This window comes from Bombyx mandarina, chromosome 08 (genome assembly GCF_030267445.1).
Source record: "Bombyx mandarina strain Sakado chromosome 08, ASM3026744v2".
NCBI classification, from domain to species: domain Eukaryota; kingdom Metazoa; phylum Arthropoda; class Insecta; order Lepidoptera; family Bombycidae; genus Bombyx; species Bombyx mandarina.
In genome coordinates this window covers 10945351-10964396 of record NC_143215.1, presented here as the reverse complement: position 1 = coordinate 10964396, position 19046 = coordinate 10945351, and the positions used below count along the sequence as shown (strand labels likewise).

The window sequence follows — 19046 nt, the reverse complement described above, 5'->3', positions numbered from 1 at the left end:
GGGTCGGGACGCGATACACCGTCGACCGGTCGCTCTATTCACTCCACGGCAGCGCGCTAGAGTGCTGGTAGCGCGCCGCGCGGCCTCACCCCCTCAGGTCGCCCCTTGACCTTCACCGGGGGGAGGCCAAGCTGCAGTATCCTGGATATGCCAAATAGGTGGTTTCATATCGTTTATAGTGGTAAATTTTAAATAATTTAAAGTTAAGTAAAGGCTAGTTAAGTTAAGTAAAGGTAATTTTAAGTAAAGGCAGACAAAATTACGGTTAACTCTGTTTTACTTGGAATTTTATCGGCCTAAAAATTTGTAACATTTTTTTTTTCTGAGAAAATGTATTAATTGTATTTAATTTTTCCTAATACTTTTCCCTTTTCGGAAAACTTTCTTTTCAGCTAACCCTAAATTTTAGTCAAGTCATGTCATACAAAAGTGTTGCCAGAAAACAAAAATTTCTACTTATTTGATTCAACAATTATGCATTTTTAGAACAATAAAAAAAGTTATTTAATTATTAACTCCTCAGTTGATATTAAGGAAAAGAAAGCTATAAAACGGTGATTTCAAACCAAGAAGCTTAGGTTTTAAAAGACGAAATCCGATCGTGGATCATTTTTTACCTTAATTTGCTGGCAACATTTAACCGATAGCTGACCGAAAAAGAACCGAAAGCTCTGGAAGAACTGAAACCGAGTATATACCTATGCGTAATACCTCAATACTCAATTTCAATTTTCATTCTAAAACGGATTCTTGTGGTGAATAGTCGTACTCTAAGCTTCTTTAATTAACATAGTAGCTTTTATACCTGCGTATCGCTCGAAGAGAACAAAAATTATAGGTAAGTCATATAAGTTATTGATCGTGGAATAATTAAGAATGGCTTACAACAGGTGTGTATTTAATTAAGCTTGGAACGTTTTCATATGAAAAATCGCCGTAACTTCACAGACTAGGAAACTGCTAATTTTCTCAACATTTGAAGTATTTGAACCGTTTAATGACCACATGCTTAGTCTAGTGGAGTCATATTACAGATATGGTGACAATTCTTAAATTTATTGGCAGGACAGTATACTGTTTTAAAGACTTTTTTTGATAAAGATAAATGTCCCGTTGTTTATAAATAAACTGTTTTTTTAATTACATTTGAACTATACTGGAATGTAATTTTTGAATGTTTTTTTTATTTATTGCTTATATGGGTGGACGAGCTCACAGCGCACCTGGTGTTAAGTGGTTACTAGAGCCCATAGACATCTACAGCGCCACCCACCTTGAGATATAAGTTCTAAGGTCTCAAGTATAGTTACAACGGCTGCCCCACCCTTCAAACCGAAACGCATTACTGCTTCACGGCAGAAATAGGCGGGGTGGTGGTATAGTAAGCGGCACGTAAGTTGGCAAGGTTTTGGCGTAGTGAGGGTAACGTTGCGCATAGTGCACATTGCAATAAAAAATAGACCCACGTATAATTTAATTTTTTGAATTTTTTATTTGCTATAATTTATTTTAAGCCTGTGTGCTTAGAAGAAAGTTAAAGAAAAGAGAGGAATTCGTAAAGTGTTTTAGGTGTTATAAATAAAATACAATTAAAAGATAAGAAGTTTATAAAAATAATTTTTAGTGAGGGTAATCTAAGTGTCAATACTAAAAATTTGTCTTCTAAGATTTGTTTTAATTTAAATATAATACAGCTTATTTTGTTATGATTTATTGATACCAGGTTGATCACCGGCCTCTAATACTCTCATTTTAACAATTATTTCTCCTCTGAACTCAGTCAAACTAAAAACTTAATTATCATCACCATGGATATTTATTCCAAACTATTTGCACAACTGGAAGACTTATCTGCAACAATGAACTTAAGAATTGTACAACATGAAGATTTGAAGAATGCAGCTATCACAGATCTCCCACATAAAACCATAGCGAGTTTATCCCGTGAGTTTGCTGAATTTAAATCATTTGTGTGTAATGCACTAACTGCTTTGAAAACTCAAATCGAGTTGCTTACTTTGGGCCTGGACAGACACGAAATGATGTCTCGTCGGAAAGTACTGTTGCTTCATGGGTTCAACAATAATTAAGACCCTTCAGCTACTGTTTTGGATATTTTAAAAGGTCCCACGAAATTGAGTAATATTATTTCAACTGATATAGTAACTTATCATCTTGGAGCTAATAAAAGCAAGCCTCGTACAGTTTTAATAAGGTTTAAATGCCAGAGCCATCGAGAAGTTTGGAAGAATAAAGTTTTGCTGAAGGGTTCTGGTTTGACAGTGTCTGAATTCTTGACGAAGTCCCGCCATGACGCGGTTTCTGGGTGCTCACAAACACTGGCCTTAAGCAGTGCTGGACATCAGAAGGCAAGATAGTAGTAATCCAGCTGTCTGATAAAGCACGTCGGAAGATAGAGACTGTCGCTGAGCTCCGTCTGTTGATAAATCAGTACCCTGTGGCACCAGCGCCTAGTGATGAGTCTGCTGAAGCCGTAAAAACCACAAAATAGCAGGTCAAGAATACGTCGGACAAGAGGATCCGTAAACCGCCTATATACCTAATAATGTTTCACTTTATTTATTTTATGGAAAGTTTAATATTAAATAATATTTATTTGTTATTATTTTACTTCGTTAAAATTCTTTGATGTATTCCATACTAATTTTTATGTCTATCTTTCTGTTTTACTTTATTTCTTTGTTTGGCGTCTGATAATTTTGATACATAAATTAATATAGTTTGTTAATGTTTGTTGGATAATTAGTTATGACTTTGACAAGTTTGACACAATTACATGTTTTCGTATGTTATCTCCTTTCACAATAGAACTTTGGCTCTGGCTTTTGGCCATCAATTTTAGTTGTAGGTATACCAAATCATTATGATTTAAAATAATTGTTTTTAATTTGTTGTCCTATGAGGTTAGTGTCAAAATAATATATTTTGTATTCTTAGAATTTATTACGGATTTTAGGGTAATTTTTATTTAATTTTTTTGTTTTCTTTAGTCTTTGTTTATTATTTTATTGGTGTTATTGATTTTTATTACTTATTTAAGGCATTTAATGTACAGTGTCACTGATGATAATTTTTTGTCATGTTCTTCTTCTGTTTCTTCTGATAGAAGCTTTGGTAGTGCGTTTGATAATGACGATTCCACTCATCTACGCGATCAACTTGTTTATTCCCTTTCGTCTTCTTCTAAATGTTTCAACGTCGTTCATATCAATGCTCAAAGTGTTCACGCACATTTTCCTGATCTGTTATCTTCCTTTGACTCAGACCATGTTCACGTTGTGCTTATCTCTGAGACTTTTCTTAAGCCTTCACTCCCATCCTCGCAATATGCACTCCCTGGGTACAAACTTTTGCGAAATGATAGGACGGGTCACAGATATGGTGGTGTTGCAATCTACCTCCGTGCTGATCTGAAGCATACAGTCGTTGATCAGTCACCAAGCGAATATACTCAATCTGCTGAGCACCTCTTTATAGAGGTAGCTATCCAGCACACCAAGATACTTCTTGGTGTTTTTTATAGTCCTTCAAGTCACATTGATTATTTCTCATCTTTTGATAGTATGTTAGAAAATGTATGTTCTATATATGACCATGTCTTGATCCTTGGAGACTTCAACACTTGCGTAATTAGGGATGACGCACGGTCTCAGCGATTCCTCTCTCTAGTCTCTTCTGTAAACATGCACCTTCTTCCCTTGGGAACGACTCATCGCGCTCCTAACTCTACTCTTTCTCTCTTAGATCTTATTATTGTCTCTGACCCTTCCAAAGTTTCAAGGCATGGACAGCTATCAGCTTCGTTCTCTTATCACGACCTTATTTACCTTTCTTACAAAATTCGTTGTCCTCGATGCAAATCTAAATTTCTCTTTCTCCGCAGTTTCAAAGATATTTCTCTCGAGCGTTTGAGGATTGATGCTGGTAATGTGGACTGGTCGTCTGTTTACAACTGCAGTGACATCGACAGTAAAGTTTCTGCCTTCAACGACCTACTATTAGATCTTTACAACAACCATGTACATGTTCAAGCAGTCGCTGTTAGTTTTTTTTCCTCCTTGTCCTGTTTTAGGTTTCATACTTCAGTGTGTTTTTTATACAAAGTAATTGTTACTGTAATTATAGAGTAGATTTAGTAGATCAGCGAACAATATTTTTATTATGGTTACTATCATAGATAGAAAAAAACTATTAAGTATATTTTAATTTGTTGCTCTTCTTGTTTTCTTTTCGTGGATTTAGAAACATCAAATTGTGATAATATGTTGCATGTGTTATTTCGCGGATCTTACAACATTATTTCTGAATTCCAAATATTTTAAGGTTAATATCTCGTTTTTACTTGTGACACAATAATTCACCAATATTATGCAAATTTATATGTGCCAGGTCAATTTCGTTCTAATTTATATCATGCGTATATATTTTTTTGTCTCCATAGGAACATGGGGCTTTTAGCTGCATTAGTGGTAAACGCGGTCGGCGGTGCTGTAATATATGGCACTGGGGGTCTCTTGACTCCATTAGTGGCTCCCGTGCTGGGTTTCGGCTCAGCGGGAATAGCGGCAGGAACCACAGCCGCTGCTGCACAAGCATACTACGGAAATTTAGTGGCCGGCAGTATTGTGTCACAGTTGACTGCTGCTGCCATGGTAGCCCCCACGCCGTAAGATAATGTTTTTACTTAATTAAAAAAAATTACACCATTCTCGCTTCCCGTTTGGCAATAAAACGGGGAGCGTGTAGAAAGTCATTGCGCGCTTACCATGTAGATCTTGTGGTTAAAACGTAGGTATGTCTGATTCTGGTCTTTAATGTCAATGTCTATCTAATAATGCATTATTTTCACGCCAGAATGTTAGGACGACTATTTTGTGTGCTATCAGTCCGTGAGGGGAGGGGGGCTTGATTTTATTATTTTAAAAATATAAAGACGCGTATTGCGTACTTCCCACAAAATCACTACCTATATTCCATTCGATCGAAGCACGCGTACCTAATAATATAGAAAACAATTTCCAATAAGCTGAATACAAATAGGGTAAAGATCCATAAAATGTTTTTATTTTTTTATTTTATGCTTCGACTTAAACGAAAGTAAGAGACAGCTCACATCGTAACACACAGCTTAAATATTAAGTGTATAAGCTATGGCTCACATTTAATGTTTACTTCTTCCAGATGAGGTGATGCTAAACATCACCCGTTCTCGACATCGCTCCAGGATCGGACCTTATCTGTTTTATTTGGAATTAAAATGCATTTAAATTTTTAATAAATTTGTCGATGCGATGTATTAAGAGTATTTTATTTTGTCCTAAACGTGTGATAAAGCATCCCCTATTCTAAAAAATGGTTGGTTAACTAAATAATAAACTCTAGACCCAGTACCATGATATTAGTATCACATTATTGTATTCTAGTAGGTAATCTAGTATATGTGTACGAGGGCGGCACTGAAAATTTCGGGAATTAACGAAGTGTCACAATATTACTATACAAAAATGTATTTATTGCTTTTCGAAGTATTCTCCGCGAAATTTGACACATTTTTCCATACGATGGTTTTTTTTTTTTTTTCATTTCCTACCTAATCTGATAGCCCTAGCGGCTATGTCAGCGTAACCCTAACTTTAGTAGGTGAGCTCACGGGGCTCAAACCTGACGATGTTGCTAACACGAACCCTAGCAAGAGCCGTGCTTCGCAGAATCTACCACCGGATCGGAAACGTGACCAACTGAGAAGATCCGGCGAGAAACTCAGTGGGCTGTGTCTGAGAGTTAATTTACTCGTCGAGCCCTTCGTCGCAAGCGACGGGTTCGACGAGAACGGTGACCGGTGCTTGAAGTACCTAAAAGCACCGTTAGTGGATCGGGAGGAACCGAGATGACGTGTTTTGGGCGACGTCGACTGCTTTCCATTCTGTCCGCAGGATCAGGAATGATGTCCGCAGGATCGGGAATGATACGATGGAACCAATCATTGAAGCAACCATTCCATTCGGAAGTTGGGGTCTCCAAAATGGCCATATTGTAGGCGTCCACAGCTTCTTTAGGTGATGAAAATCTCTGTCCACGCAATTTATTCTTTATTTTAGGGAAAGTATAGAAATCATTAGGGCTTAGGTCGGGGCTGTACGGCGTATGGTCTAATAGTTCTATGTTTTCTTGCTCTAAAAACTCTTTTGTTCTGAGCGCGGTGTGAGAACTCGCATTGTCGTGATGGAAGATGAAGCGGCGGTTGCAGTTCTCTTTACGGAGTTCAGAAACGACCTGTGGCAAACAAATGCTAGCATACCATTCTGCATTAACCGTTCTTTGTCCCTCAAGAGGAATAGTCGTAACATGGCCGGTTTTGGAGACAAACGTGGCCACCATTTTTTTTGCAACACTCCGTGAACGAACAATTTTTGTTGGCTTTAACTCATTTTCGAACACCCAAACTCGTGACTGGTTTTTTGTTTCGGGTTCGTACGCGTATATCCAGGATTCGTCACCTGATACAATGTTTTATACAGCATTTGAGGATCCTGCGTGGAATCTTTCGAGAGTTCTGACGCACCAAGTAACGCAAGCCGCTTTTTGCTCTTCACAGCGAATGCGGTATCCATCGGGAAAACAACTTTTTTACACCTAATTGTTCATGCAAGATTATTTGTATTTGACTCATGCCAATGTCTAAAGTTGCTTGAATTTCGCGGTATGTCACATGTCGATCTTCCTCAATCAGCTTACGCACAGCATCAACGTTTTCTTGGGTGACTGCAGTTTTTGGACGACCTTGACGGGGATCATCACTGAGCTTGACACATCCACGTTGAAACTCAGCAAACCAGCGATAAATTGTTGTTTTGGATGGGGCTTCATCACCAAATGCAGAAATCATCCGGTCAACACACTGTTTTTGTGTTAAACCACTTCGAAAGTCATAATAAATCATCGCTCTTGAATTTTCTCGAGTCAATTCCATTTTCTCAACGACTAAACAAGTTTGACAAAACCTCGTGACAAGACCGAGAATCTTTAAATAAATAAATGGTATTCGATTTTTAAAACCAAGGAGTTTTCAATTAAAAAGATTTTAATATGACAGGAACAGTGGAAATATTCCATTCCCGATACTTTTAGTGCAGCCTAGTATACAGTACACCCCTCGAGTAGCACTACTATTATTATATTATCTACGTTTTCTATGGAAATAACATAGATTGAATTTGGTCCCCCCCCCCCCAAAAAAAAGGTGGTGTGAGGTAATGGTTTGCTTAATAAAATAATTAACAATTGGGAATTTAATTGTTTTTATGATCTAACAATCGCCAATAGTCGTCGAACAAACGATAATTGATTAAAATTAATTAATCTGAGCGATAAAAATAAAGATATCTAGTAAGGGGGGCCAACTTAAGGGTGATCATTTGTTTAATTAATCACTACATAGTATAAAACAAAGTCGCTTTCTCTGTCCCTATATCTGCCTATCCCTATGTATGCTTAAATCTTTAAAACTACGCAACGGATTTTGATGCGGTTTTTTTTAATAGATAGTGATTGAAGAGGAAGGTTTATATGTATAATAACATCCATTAAATTGTGGAGAAATCAATAATAAATTACAGTTTCCGAAGCGAAGCGAGGGCGGGTCGCTAGTTTTAAATAAATAAACGACGAACAAACAATTTTTACATTCGAACATTAACGAACAAACGACGAACAAATAATTAAAAATAAAAAAAATCTGAAAATAAAAAAGGGGGTTAAATTCAGTGAGCCGATATTAGGTACGGTATGTACCTATCTCCATTATCTACAGTGTATAATCTATGATTATCTATGCATTAACCGGGACTTTTTGGCGGGAACGCGAGGAGTGAAGTTGTGTGATTTGTTTTATTTTGTCTATTTAGTGTTTCTTCGGGCTTAAATGTGTAATAATGGTGGTTTATTAACTGTTTTATTATAATGCTTGAATATGCTGAGACCTTAGAACTTATATCTCAAGGTGGGTGGCGCATTTACGTTGTAGATGTCGATAGGCTCCAGCAACCACTTAGCACCAGGTGGGCTGTGAGCTCGTCCACTCATCTAAGCAAAAAAAAAAAGAAAAAAATATATTATTCACATTTAAAATAATTATAGGTGCCCAACTATTATTTTTTGTTACTGATTTTACGTCTACGTATTTTGATCCAGAACTTGAACACTTACTTCTTGAATAAATAATTCTTCTGTAGACGAACTCGGGTCAACTCCATAGCTGTCGTTACACGGTCTTCTGTAAAAGTAGTAAAAATGCTCCGATGCTGTCACATTCGTCGGCACTCTTCCTTTATAAACTGTCGGACTGAAAGGGTTCACGGTATCCGAGTCGGTATTCTCACAAGACCGATTTAGGAATGCTTGTGAACGTCCGCAGCATTTGTTAATGCAGATATGATCTATACAAGGACATCCGTATGTGACCGTCGCGTCGTTTTCAAGCTCCTCCTTATACCATCGGCCTGGACCATACTCCACATTGTCGTATGTGATAGAGCCATTCGCGTGAACCACACCCGTTGTTATATCCACACTCTCGAATTCAGTACACGGGTTACAATACCTAGGCTGCACTAAAAGTATCGGGAATGGAATATTTCCACTGTTCCTGTCATATTAATTTTTGTTTTAATTGAAAACTCCTTGTTTTTAAAAATCGATTACCATTTATTTATTTAAAAAAAGATTCTCGGTCTTGTCACGAGGTTTTGTCAAACTTGTTTAGTCGTTGAGAAAATGGAATTGACTCGAGAAAATTCAAGAGCGATGATTTATTATGACTTTCGAAGTGGTTTAACACAAAAACAGTGTGTTGACCGGATGATTTCTGCATTTGGTGATGAAGCCCCATCCAAAACCACAATTTATCGCTGGTTTGCTGAGTTTCAACGTGGACGTGTCAAGCTCAGTGATGATCCCCGTCAAGGTCGTCCAAAAACTGCAGTCACCCAAGAGAACGTTGATGCTGTGCGTAAGCTGATTGAGGAAGATCGACATGTGACATACCGCGAAATTCAGGCAACTTTAGACATTGGCATGAGTCAAATACAAATAATCTTGCATGAACAATTAGGTGTAAAAAAGTTGTTTTCCCGATGGATACCGCATTCGCTCTGTGAAGAGTAAAAAGCGGCTCGCGTTACTTGGTGCGTCAGAACTCTCGAAAGATTCCACGCAGGATCCTCAAATGCTGTATACAACATTGTATCAGGTGACGAATCCTGGATATATGCGTACGAACCCGAAACAAAAAACCAGTCACGAGTTTGGGTGTTCGAAAATGAGTTAAAGCCAACAAAAATTGTTCGTTCACGGAGTGTTGCAAAAAAAATGGTGGCCACGTTTGTCTCCAAAATCGGCCAGGTTACGACTATTCCTCTTGAGGGACAAAGAACGGTTAATGCAGAATAGTATGCTAGCATTTGTTTGCCACAGGTCGTTTCTGAACTCCGTAAAGAGAACTGCAACCGCCGCATCATCCTCCATCACGACAATGCGAGTTCTCACACCGCGCACAGAACAAAACAGTTTTTAGAGCAAGAAAACAGAGAATTATTAGACCATCCGCCGTACAGCCCCGACCTAAGCCCTAATGATTTCTATACTTTCCCTAAAATAAAGAATAAATTGCGTGGACAGAGATTTTCATCACCTGAAGAAGCTGTGGACGCCTACAAAACGGCCATTTTGGAGACCCCAACTTCCGAATGGAATGGTTGCTTTAATGATTGGTTCCATCGTATGGAAAAATGTGTCAAATTTCGCGGAGAATACTTCGAAAAGCAATAAATACATTTTTAAATAGTAATGTTGTGTCACTTCGTTAATTCCCGAAATTTTCAGTGCCGCCCTCGTAACACAACACAAGCAACGAGACTAACACTAGGTACAGAAGTAGGTATTTCATTTTATTGTAACGTTGATTGTGCACAAGACACTACTGATGTAAGTGTACCATGTTTTGCGGACAAAACTATTTTTCACGATTTTGATTATGAGTAACAATAAAAATTCGTGTGAAATGAGTTTAAAACAAGATTATCACTGTTCGAGTATCCGTTATCTAGCCTGTAGTGAGGTAATTTGATGTATCATTTTTACCGCGATAAGAGTAAGGCGACCGCGTCGGTCTGTTAATAATTTTGTAAAGAAGACGTGCTATTTGCGCGAAGTCTGATTCCCGACTACGGACCGACTAACCAAAGCCGAGAGAAGCCCGCAATCCAACTCTAGGTTTGACGTGCGTCTCCTGGAATCGGCTGAAAAAATCACAGGACGATTGAACAAATTACGTTATTTCACTTACAATTACATTAGAACAAGTCATTGCTATAATTAATTAAATTATGTTTTAGTATACAAGCAAGCTTAAACAACCGGATCCTTTATATTTTTTTAGGTAATAATGGACGAAATCACGACCTATCTGTTGTCTATTGAAGCCCATAGAAACGAAAATCCCGCCGCCGATCTTGTGCCATGAGGCCTAAGTCTCAATTGTATTGTACTCTGTACGGCAGTGGCATAGCGAGAGGGGCTAGGGGGCAAGGAGGGACATCAGGCCCCGGATGCTACACACAAAGGAGCGTCAAATGATCCACAAAACAAAAAATTGCTGGATATTTTTTCTTTTTATTATAATTAATTTCTGTTAGCTCTTATATTGGTTCATACCCTTTTGCGAATGCAGAATATATCCAAGAATGTCAGACCATATAAAGTTGATCATAAAATTATAAGTAAAATCCAAAACTTACTCGTAAAGTGATTATAATATTCTTGTTTTACTTTTTTATTGTGTTGATCGATGAAAAAGCTCACGGGCTACTTGTTGTGGAGTGGTTACCGGAGTCAATGTCGCCATCCACTTTGGGACGTATCATATGTGTATTGAATTGAACAGCAGTCCTATGTGCTTAGTGCGAGTTTTTTAACGTTCTCAATAGCGTAAAAGTTAACCAAATTTTGTATGCAGTTGGAAAAGCGTCCCTAGCGGGCAAACGTAGGCGAACGATCCCATTCCATACAAATATAAGCCAACTTTTACGCTATCGAGAGCGTTAAAAAACTCGCACTAAGCACACTGACCGTTAAAACTGAAGCGCATGACTTCTTCATTAGAGAAATAGGCAGGTTGGTAATGCCAACCTGTGCGGCCCTACTATACCACCAGTAAGTCTGGTTGGTGATCACATTGCGCTGGTATAACACTCAGTGAGATAGCCCTGCTGCCTATTCTTCGGTAAATCTCTTAGTAGACTGTATAATAGCTAAAAAACAAAATCCGGTGATACTTGTCTGCGCCTAATCAGTTATGGCCACAAATGTATGGTGGTGACGAAAAGGTGATTTTCAGAAATTGCCTTAAATTAAAATAAGGCATTTACTAGTTCGTGCTGTATTACACAGGCCTCTCCAATTGCGCCCAACTGAGCACGATACTCGGCTTCTCTCTTCAATCCAAATTCAAGAAATTTCGACTAAGTATTTGAAAGAACATGTACATACATACCTTAGACGTAGAAAAAACAAATCAGTTAAAAAACCAACACGATAAAATCATGTGCTAGTAGTAGTGAACACAAAACGTGTGAACCGAATTCAAAATTCACGCCCTTCATCTATAGTAATCTATACTAATATATAATTTTATTTGCGTAATTACTGGTGGTAGGACCTCTTGTGAGGCCGTGCAGGTAGGTACTACCTTGCCTATTTCTGCCGTGAAGCAGTAATGCGTTTCGGTTTGAAGGGCGGGGCAGCCGTTGTAACTATACTGAGACCTTAGAACTGATATCTCAAGGTGGGTGGCGCGTTTACGTCGTAGATGTCTATGGGCTCCAGTAACCACTTAACACCAGATGGGCTGTAAGATCGTCCACCCATCTAAGCAAAAAAAAAAAAATCTACAGTGGTTTTTACGGATGTTCCGTTAAAAGTACTGAACCAGGCATCCGATTGACTTGAAACTTGGTATCCATGTAGGTACTTAATGGATAGGCCAATATTTATATGAGTGTTGGACTCCCTAATAATAATGACAATCAATAATAATATTAATTTTAAATGCGCATCGAAGGGGGCGACTACGGCTAATATGGTAATAAAATTACTATGTTGTAGGTATGTATTATGTTCAAAAAGCTAAATTACTTGGATCAGTACCGAATACTTCAATGAACATTAATTTCTGCTGTAACTAACAGACGGAATACACCTTTTTTTTTTTTTTTAATGCTGGGGAATCCATTTACGGATACCCGGTCGAGGGGGGTAACGGACCGGGTTATGTCGGACTCCGGCGCCTCCTGAGAGGAAGAAGGGGAGAAGAGAAGGGCCGAGGTCCTTCACCTCCCCCAATTTCTCACAGGAGACTACGCCTTGAAAAAGGCGTGCGAAGCACTTGCCCCGCAGAACGACTACCGACTAAACCCCATCGAGCTCCACCACACCGACTACACGAAACTTACGGTACCGCGATGCGCGCCGATAGTCTCGCCTTAGGCGGTACCCGTACTGATGTTAAGACGGGATTTCATCCCCGGGAAAATCCCGTAGAACCTCGTCTCGGGAGACACACCGTGAGCGGCGCACAGACGGAATACACCTAGAAAAAATTAACAGCATAATTTAAAGCAAATGGATATTTTCGATGGAACGGGTCGGTGAACCTGAAGGCAAGGGAATCATATCTTTATTCTTAAAGTTACAAGAAATTGCGCTAGCTATATAAGCTTCCGGCGGTATGGATGTAATATGCTCTGCGTCAACCCTGCCATCTCAATGGTCCGGACTGGCTCTGGCCTGGTCCAGGGTCGGGAGTTGGCTGTAAGCGGCAGGAGTTTTTGGTGAGGTTCAACTCCCACCGGGCGCGGTTGGGGATCCGGTGATTTTCTCCTGTACAAAAAAAAGTTTAAGACAATATCATGCAGGATCTTAAGAGACCATTCCTAAAGCCGTATCAAAAATTAATTACCTAGGCTAAACTAAACGTAGAATGGTAGTGAAAACCCACTGAGTTTCTTTGCCGGATGCTCTCAGTGAGTTCCGATTCTAGAGGCTAGTGTTAGCAAGTTGAGCACCGTAAGCTTACCTACCAAACTGTGCTTAGGAGAGGGTAAATTTCAATAAGAAAAAAGCAAATAGAAATTTTAATCCACAGATTCGGTAGAATCTGGCGCCAAGTTCCGTTCAAAAATCCCGTTGTAAACGGAGCGCCAGACTACCGACTGTGTTTACTGTGAGCAGAACAGTTTTTTGAGGTTGCGAAATTTTATTTAATTCTACGGTACTTCTGGTTCCTAAATTGTATATTATATCAATCACTCACAACTTTATTTTACTGATATTAACTAGTTATATCAATTACAACAATTAATCTACTTGAAATTATTAATTTTATCACCACAAACTATGGCTCGCTCAAAAATTTCGATCCTGACTTTTTTCGATGTAAAAAGTGACATGCCACAGACTATAAATATTCGAGAATAGTAATCTAAGGCCGCCAGGGTGCGCTGGAATTATTCCTATTTGTAATGGATTTTATGACCTGGTAACTGAGACCTTTAAGTCATGTCTTATTTTAATTTATATTCATATTTTTATGAAATCCACAGATTCGGTAGAATCTGGCGCCAAGTTCCGTTCAAAAATCCCGTTGTAAACGGAGCGCCAGACTACCGACTGTGTTTACTGTGAGCAGAACAGTTTTTTGAGGTTGCGAAATTTTATTTAATTCTACGGTACTTCTGGTTCCTAAATTGTATATTATATCAATCACTCACAACTTTATTTTACTGATATTAACTAGTTATATCAATTACAACAATTAATCTACTTGAAATTATTAATTTTATCACCACAAACTATGGCTCGCTCAAAAATTTCGATCCTGACTTTTTTCGATGTAAAAAGTGACATGCCACAGACTATAAATATTCGAGAATGGTAATCTACGGCCGCCAGGGTGCGCTGGAATTATTCCTATTTGTAATGGATTTTATGACCTGGTAACTGAGACCTTTAAGTCATGTCTTATTTTAATTTATATTCATATTTTTATGAAAAATGATATTATGGAGTGAAATGAAATGTGATATTATGGAGTGAAATGAAATGAAGATGATTAATTTGAGACATTAATCAAATGGGATGAAATGAAATGAGATGAGATGATATGGAATGAAATATAATCTCAGTAAAATGGTGGTGGTCATTTACTGAGATCTCAGTGGACTTTTTGGAGGAAACCGAGAAGTTACGTACAGCGGCTTTGTTTAATTTTCCCACATTTGTGCACTTTCACAGATATTAAACAGTTAATAAACCACTATTATTACACATTTACACCCGAAGAAACACTAAATAGACAAATTAAAACAAATCACACAACTTCACACCTCGCGTTCTCGCCAAAAAGTCATTATTCCTACATAAACTGTAGCTTCAAGGGGATAGTTTGCAGTTCTTATTGAACGGTTTATACAATAAATAACTTTAATGTTGTTACTGTTAGTATTTTAGTTTAAGTACTGCCGAAGCAAGTACTGTTGTTACTGTTGGAGAAACAATTTTGTTTTGTAATGTAATACCGAAATACTTTACGAGATGGCGTTACAAAAAATCCCTTCCCAAAACTATAAAACCGTTGTGATTGTCTACGAATAATAAATAATATAATAACTAATATTTATTCGTAGGTGATTGTTTAAGATGCTATGAATATTTCGGTTTTGATTTCATCAAAATAACTTGAACTTTACTATTGAATTCCGAAGAAAATTCTAATTAAGGCTGAGTTAAGTTCAGCTTTTTATTTAAGCCTCTTACTGTAGTTTTTAAATTACATTTATGCGGATTGATGTTTCAAGGCTTTCAGATTTTAATTTTAAATTCTGAAATAATTAAGAACAGCGTCATCTACCCTTCACATTTGAAACAAAATTTAATTCGGTTTAAATTTGTAAAAGTTGATGTTGATTATTATTACACTGTAACGCAGCGTTCCGTTTCGCGGGGCAACAGCAGCCAAAGGGAATGTGACTCAGGTCCGTGCCGCGACGACCCACCCCGCGCTACCCGCGCCCGCGCATCTGTTGCATCATTCGCACCCCCAATTAGTGCGCGCCAGACTTTGAAGCGGAGTACACGCGTCCCCGGTCGATACCGGAACTGACAACCCGAGAGTCTCATGCCAGTCGGGCACCTAACATTAAACTGGCAGCCCAAACGCGGGCCCTTTAACTAGTATTTCGGAGTGAATCTACGTAACTACGACACGTACTCGTCGTCAGTCACGGCGTCAATCCGATTTTCAAGACGTTGAAGAAGAAATTGGTTCAACCGCGGGACCGACGCCAACATTTACCGCAAACAACATGGCGTCATTACAAGAAAGTCAAATGGCAGCATTCGAACGCCTACTCGACCGAGTTTTTGAGCATAAAACTCAACTCGAATCATCAGCAACACCGACGTCGGAGCCGACATCGCCGCCTTCCTCGACGCCCGCTCACCATTCTGGGAACTTCGCGTCATGCACGGCGCGGTTCAGCGGAGCGCCCGGCGACTCACTCGACGGTTTCCTTGACACGGTCGAATCATACAAAGATTGTGCTGACGTAGGACACGCCATCGCGTTACGAGGACTCTCGATGTTACTAACCGGAAATGCAGCCGTGTGGTGGCAAGGCGTTAAAGCTAGCATCACTTCCTGGGACGACGCTTTATCATCGTTACGAAGCGCTTTCGGTGATTGCAGACCGCCCCATCGAGTCTACTTAGAGCTCTTCAAAATGTCGCAAGGACAAAGAGAGAAGACGGAGATCTTCGTTGCCAGAGCACGAGCCCTACTAGCTCGACTCCCACCTGGTGACCTTAGTGAGAAAGTTCAAATTGATATGCTTTACGGCCTTCTACACCGTCGTGTTCGTAAAAGATTAAGAAGAGACGAAATAACTTCATACGACACGTTATTAAAGAAAACGCGCCATATCGAGGACTCCATCTACGAGACCAGTCCGCCTGAATTTATTCATCATCCTCAGCGAGCGACGCCACGTTCATCGGGTAGTACCGTAGGCGAAGTTCCCGCCGGTGCTTCGACTTCGCAGCATACATACGCGCGGATGACGCCGCGGAAAATATTCAACTCGGGCGCCGCTGGCGGCCCGCCACGCGACGACAGCGCTGCGCCGAGCACCGTTCGAGTCCCCGCGCCTCGCTACACGAACACTGATAATGTATCATCTACGTCGATTGTTAAAAGACTGTTCTGTGTTTATTGCAAAAAGTACGGACATATTCGTGATGAGTGTTTAAAATTAGCGTCAAAAACGAAATTCGACAACGAAAATACGCAAGCTGTATCCTCGTGTTACGGGTGTGGTACCAAAGGTGTTACTCGGTCTCAGTGTACAAAGTGTAACGCAAGTTATTACGCCGTCGACGCTGCACGGACCCGATCAGTCACATCCGATTTACCTATTGGTAAAGTAAATACACAGCTGTCAAGTTCAGTGAACTCTATTCATCGCGACAGCTCGTTGCATACAGCTTGCACTTCAAACACCGTAAAGTCGTCCATTTATATTAATAATAATCGTAAACAATGTTTTGTTGATAATGAAAATAATTATTATCCTACCGATTTTAAGGCGATTCTTCCTCCGCGCTTTTTCGGTACTGATAACAAGGTTAGACTTCAAAATTATTCTAGACTTAATCATAATATAAACAATAATATTAGTTCTAGGAATGGGCCCCTGATGCGTTACTCGAGTGGTACCGAACCAAAACATAGTTATTCCGAGTCACCAAGTGGCCGCGATAGGGTGACCATGATGAACGAAAATAGGGTGACCATGGAAAACGTCGGACATTTTTCGACGATTAATTCTAATGTGAAAAGTGTTGCCCAGAGTAACTCTACTGAGCACCAGGTTAGGTTAAGACCAATTTTAAGTGTTCAAATTTTAGGTATACGAGGTAATGCTTTGTTGGATACGGGAGCTAAGAGTAGCGTTGCCGGTGCGTTGCTTTATGAATTGCTGTTAAAGCATAACCATCCGTGTGAGGAAACCAGGCGTCGGGTGAGGCTTGCAGACGGTTCCGCGCGTACCCGCCGAGTTTTGCTCACTACTCTAGAAGTAAGGATAAGTCCCGAAAGGTCAGTAACCCTTGAATTTACTGTTTTTCCAGATGCTCAAAATAATGAAACTTTGCTTGGCATGGATTTTTTGGTGGCGGCAGGTATTGTGCTTGACTTTGCTTCATCCACTTGGCATTTTTCGGGAAAACGGGTTACCGATCCAATTGAATATGAGTGCCCTAAGCCATGCATGTTTGCTTCTACTGCTGACTTCCTGCGTGATGATAAGGGTTCTATGCTTGGCTCCGATGAACGGCAGCAGCTATCACATTTATTGCAGCAGAATGGAGACATCTTTAGGGTGGGGGGAGCCCCAACCCTTTACGCCGAGCACCACATTGATACCGGTGATCATCCGCCTATATCGGTACCGCCGTATAGGCTCACTCCTGTGCTTCAACAGCGAGGAGAGGTTCTCGCAATCGATTTGTTCGGGCCACTGCCAGAAGAAGAGCAGGGGGAGCGATGGGTACTCCTGGTAGAGGATGTAGCTACAAGATGGGTAGAACTCTACGCACTTGTTGATGCCACCGCCGTGGCTTGCTCCCGAGTCCTACTGGAAGAGTATTTCCTTCGTTATGGCTTGCTTATGCGTCTAGGGGTGTAACACGTAAGTTCATGCCACGACGGGATGGCCCGTATCGCGTAGTAAAAATAGTTAGTCCTACAACGTACTTCATAGCAGACTTGTCAAACAATGTCATCGGCAAGTATCACACCGCGGATTTAACCCACTCTCCGTCAAATTCAAGTACGGATCCAATTATGCCAAAGAGGCAGAGAGGAAGGCCGCGTCTTCAGACTAACAGTCCCAAGTTGGACTCGGGACGCGTTCCCAACTTGGAGGGGGAGTATGTAACGCAACGTTCCGTTTCGCGGGGCAACAGCAGCCAAAGAGAATGTGACTCAGGTCCGTGCCGCGACGACCCACCCCGCGCTACCCGCGCCCGCGCATCTGTTGCATCAATCGCACCCCCAATTAGTGCGCGCCAGACTTTGAAGCGGAATACACGCGTCCCCGGTCGATACCGGAACTGACAACCCGAGAGTCTCATGCCAGTCGGGCACCTAACATTAAAACACTAATTAATTGAGCGTTTCATTAGCTTTTAAGCTGAGTGACTATAATTAATTTATTTTTATTAAGTAATAAATGAGCAAAAAATAATACTTAACAAAAAGATATGAAATCCGAACAAAAACAGTTTCACTGTAAAAAATTGCGCCAAGTCCACGTTTATAAAACTCATCTCAATAACATTTGCACTTTACAAAAAAAAGAAGACTTCAATAGCTTTCATTCTCTACAAAAATATGTGAAATACAAAAAAATACCAAGAAACCGTCATAAAGATGAAAAAATTAAAAAAAAATTGTTGAAAATTTAAAAATAAAAAAATAACAATTTTATCGTACTTGGCGCGCGTCATTGAGTACCCCAAATTTTTCAGGATAAATGAACATCCTTTCAATGTTTAGAAATTTATAAGTAGGTCAACCTATGAAATGCATAAATGTAATTAATGAATTATTATTTCATAATAAGTTTTACAAAAGTTAAGTAAAATCGACATCTCATACGTATGTTATTTGAATTTTTTTCATTTCCCACTCATCTTTTATGATTTGAACTAAACACCCTCTCGTGTTCGCTTATACAAATACAAGCTACTTACGAGTCGATACGTATGTATAAGTTGGCTTCAAAACATTTGAAAAAATTCTCAAAGATGTTTTTCAAAGGGTAGAAAAGAATAATAAAGTTTCAGCTGAATCTAAAGGGGTCGAACGCAAAAGTGGTCGATTTGGCATATAATAGCCCATAGGTATATAGTGA

The 19046-nt window shown here is 39.6% G+C and overlaps 1 protein-coding gene and 2 long non-coding RNA genes across 3 annotated transcripts; 2 read left to right on the top strand and 1 right to left on the bottom strand.

Annotated features, from left to right (window-relative positions):
- Positions 1-642: 642 nt before the first annotated feature.
- Positions 643-5317, top strand: LOC149502561 (uncharacterized). Its single transcript, XR_016323492.1, has 3 exons — positions 643-838; positions 4463-4687; positions 5203-5317. It is a non-coding gene; the product is annotated as an uncharacterized LOC149502561 (long non-coding RNA).
- Positions 5318-12734: 7417 nt separating this feature from the next.
- LOC149502560 (uncharacterized) lies at positions 12735-13496 on the bottom strand. Its single transcript, XR_016323491.1, has 2 exons — positions 13034-13496; positions 12735-12954 (listed from the first exon to the last, which is right to left on the bottom strand). It is a non-coding gene; the product is annotated as an uncharacterized LOC149502560 (long non-coding RNA).
- A 1678-nt stretch (positions 13497-15174) lies between these two features.
- On the top strand, positions 15175-18797 carry LOC149502559 (uncharacterized). The gene is made up of 2 exons (XM_089729222.1): positions 15175-16754; positions 17038-18797. The coding sequence occupies exons 1-2, from the start codon at positions 15438-15440 to the stop codon at positions 17113-17115; spliced, it is 1395 nt and encodes a 464-aa protein (XP_089585348.1). The 5' UTR covers positions 15175-15437; the 3' UTR covers positions 17116-18797.
- The last annotated feature ends 249 nt before the right edge of the window (positions 18798-19046 follow it).

What these genes read in the sequence shown, in the direction of transcription:
- LOC149502559 (XM_089729222.1), top strand. Translation starts at nt 15,438, where the DNA reads ATGGCGTCATTACAAGAAAGTCAAATGGCAGCATTCGAACGCCTACTC. An exon ending in TTTTCGGTACTGATAACAAG is followed by an intron (nt 16,755 to 17,037) that starts GTTAGACTTCAA and finishes TTCAAATTTTAG; the next exon opens with GTATACGAGGTAATGCTTTG.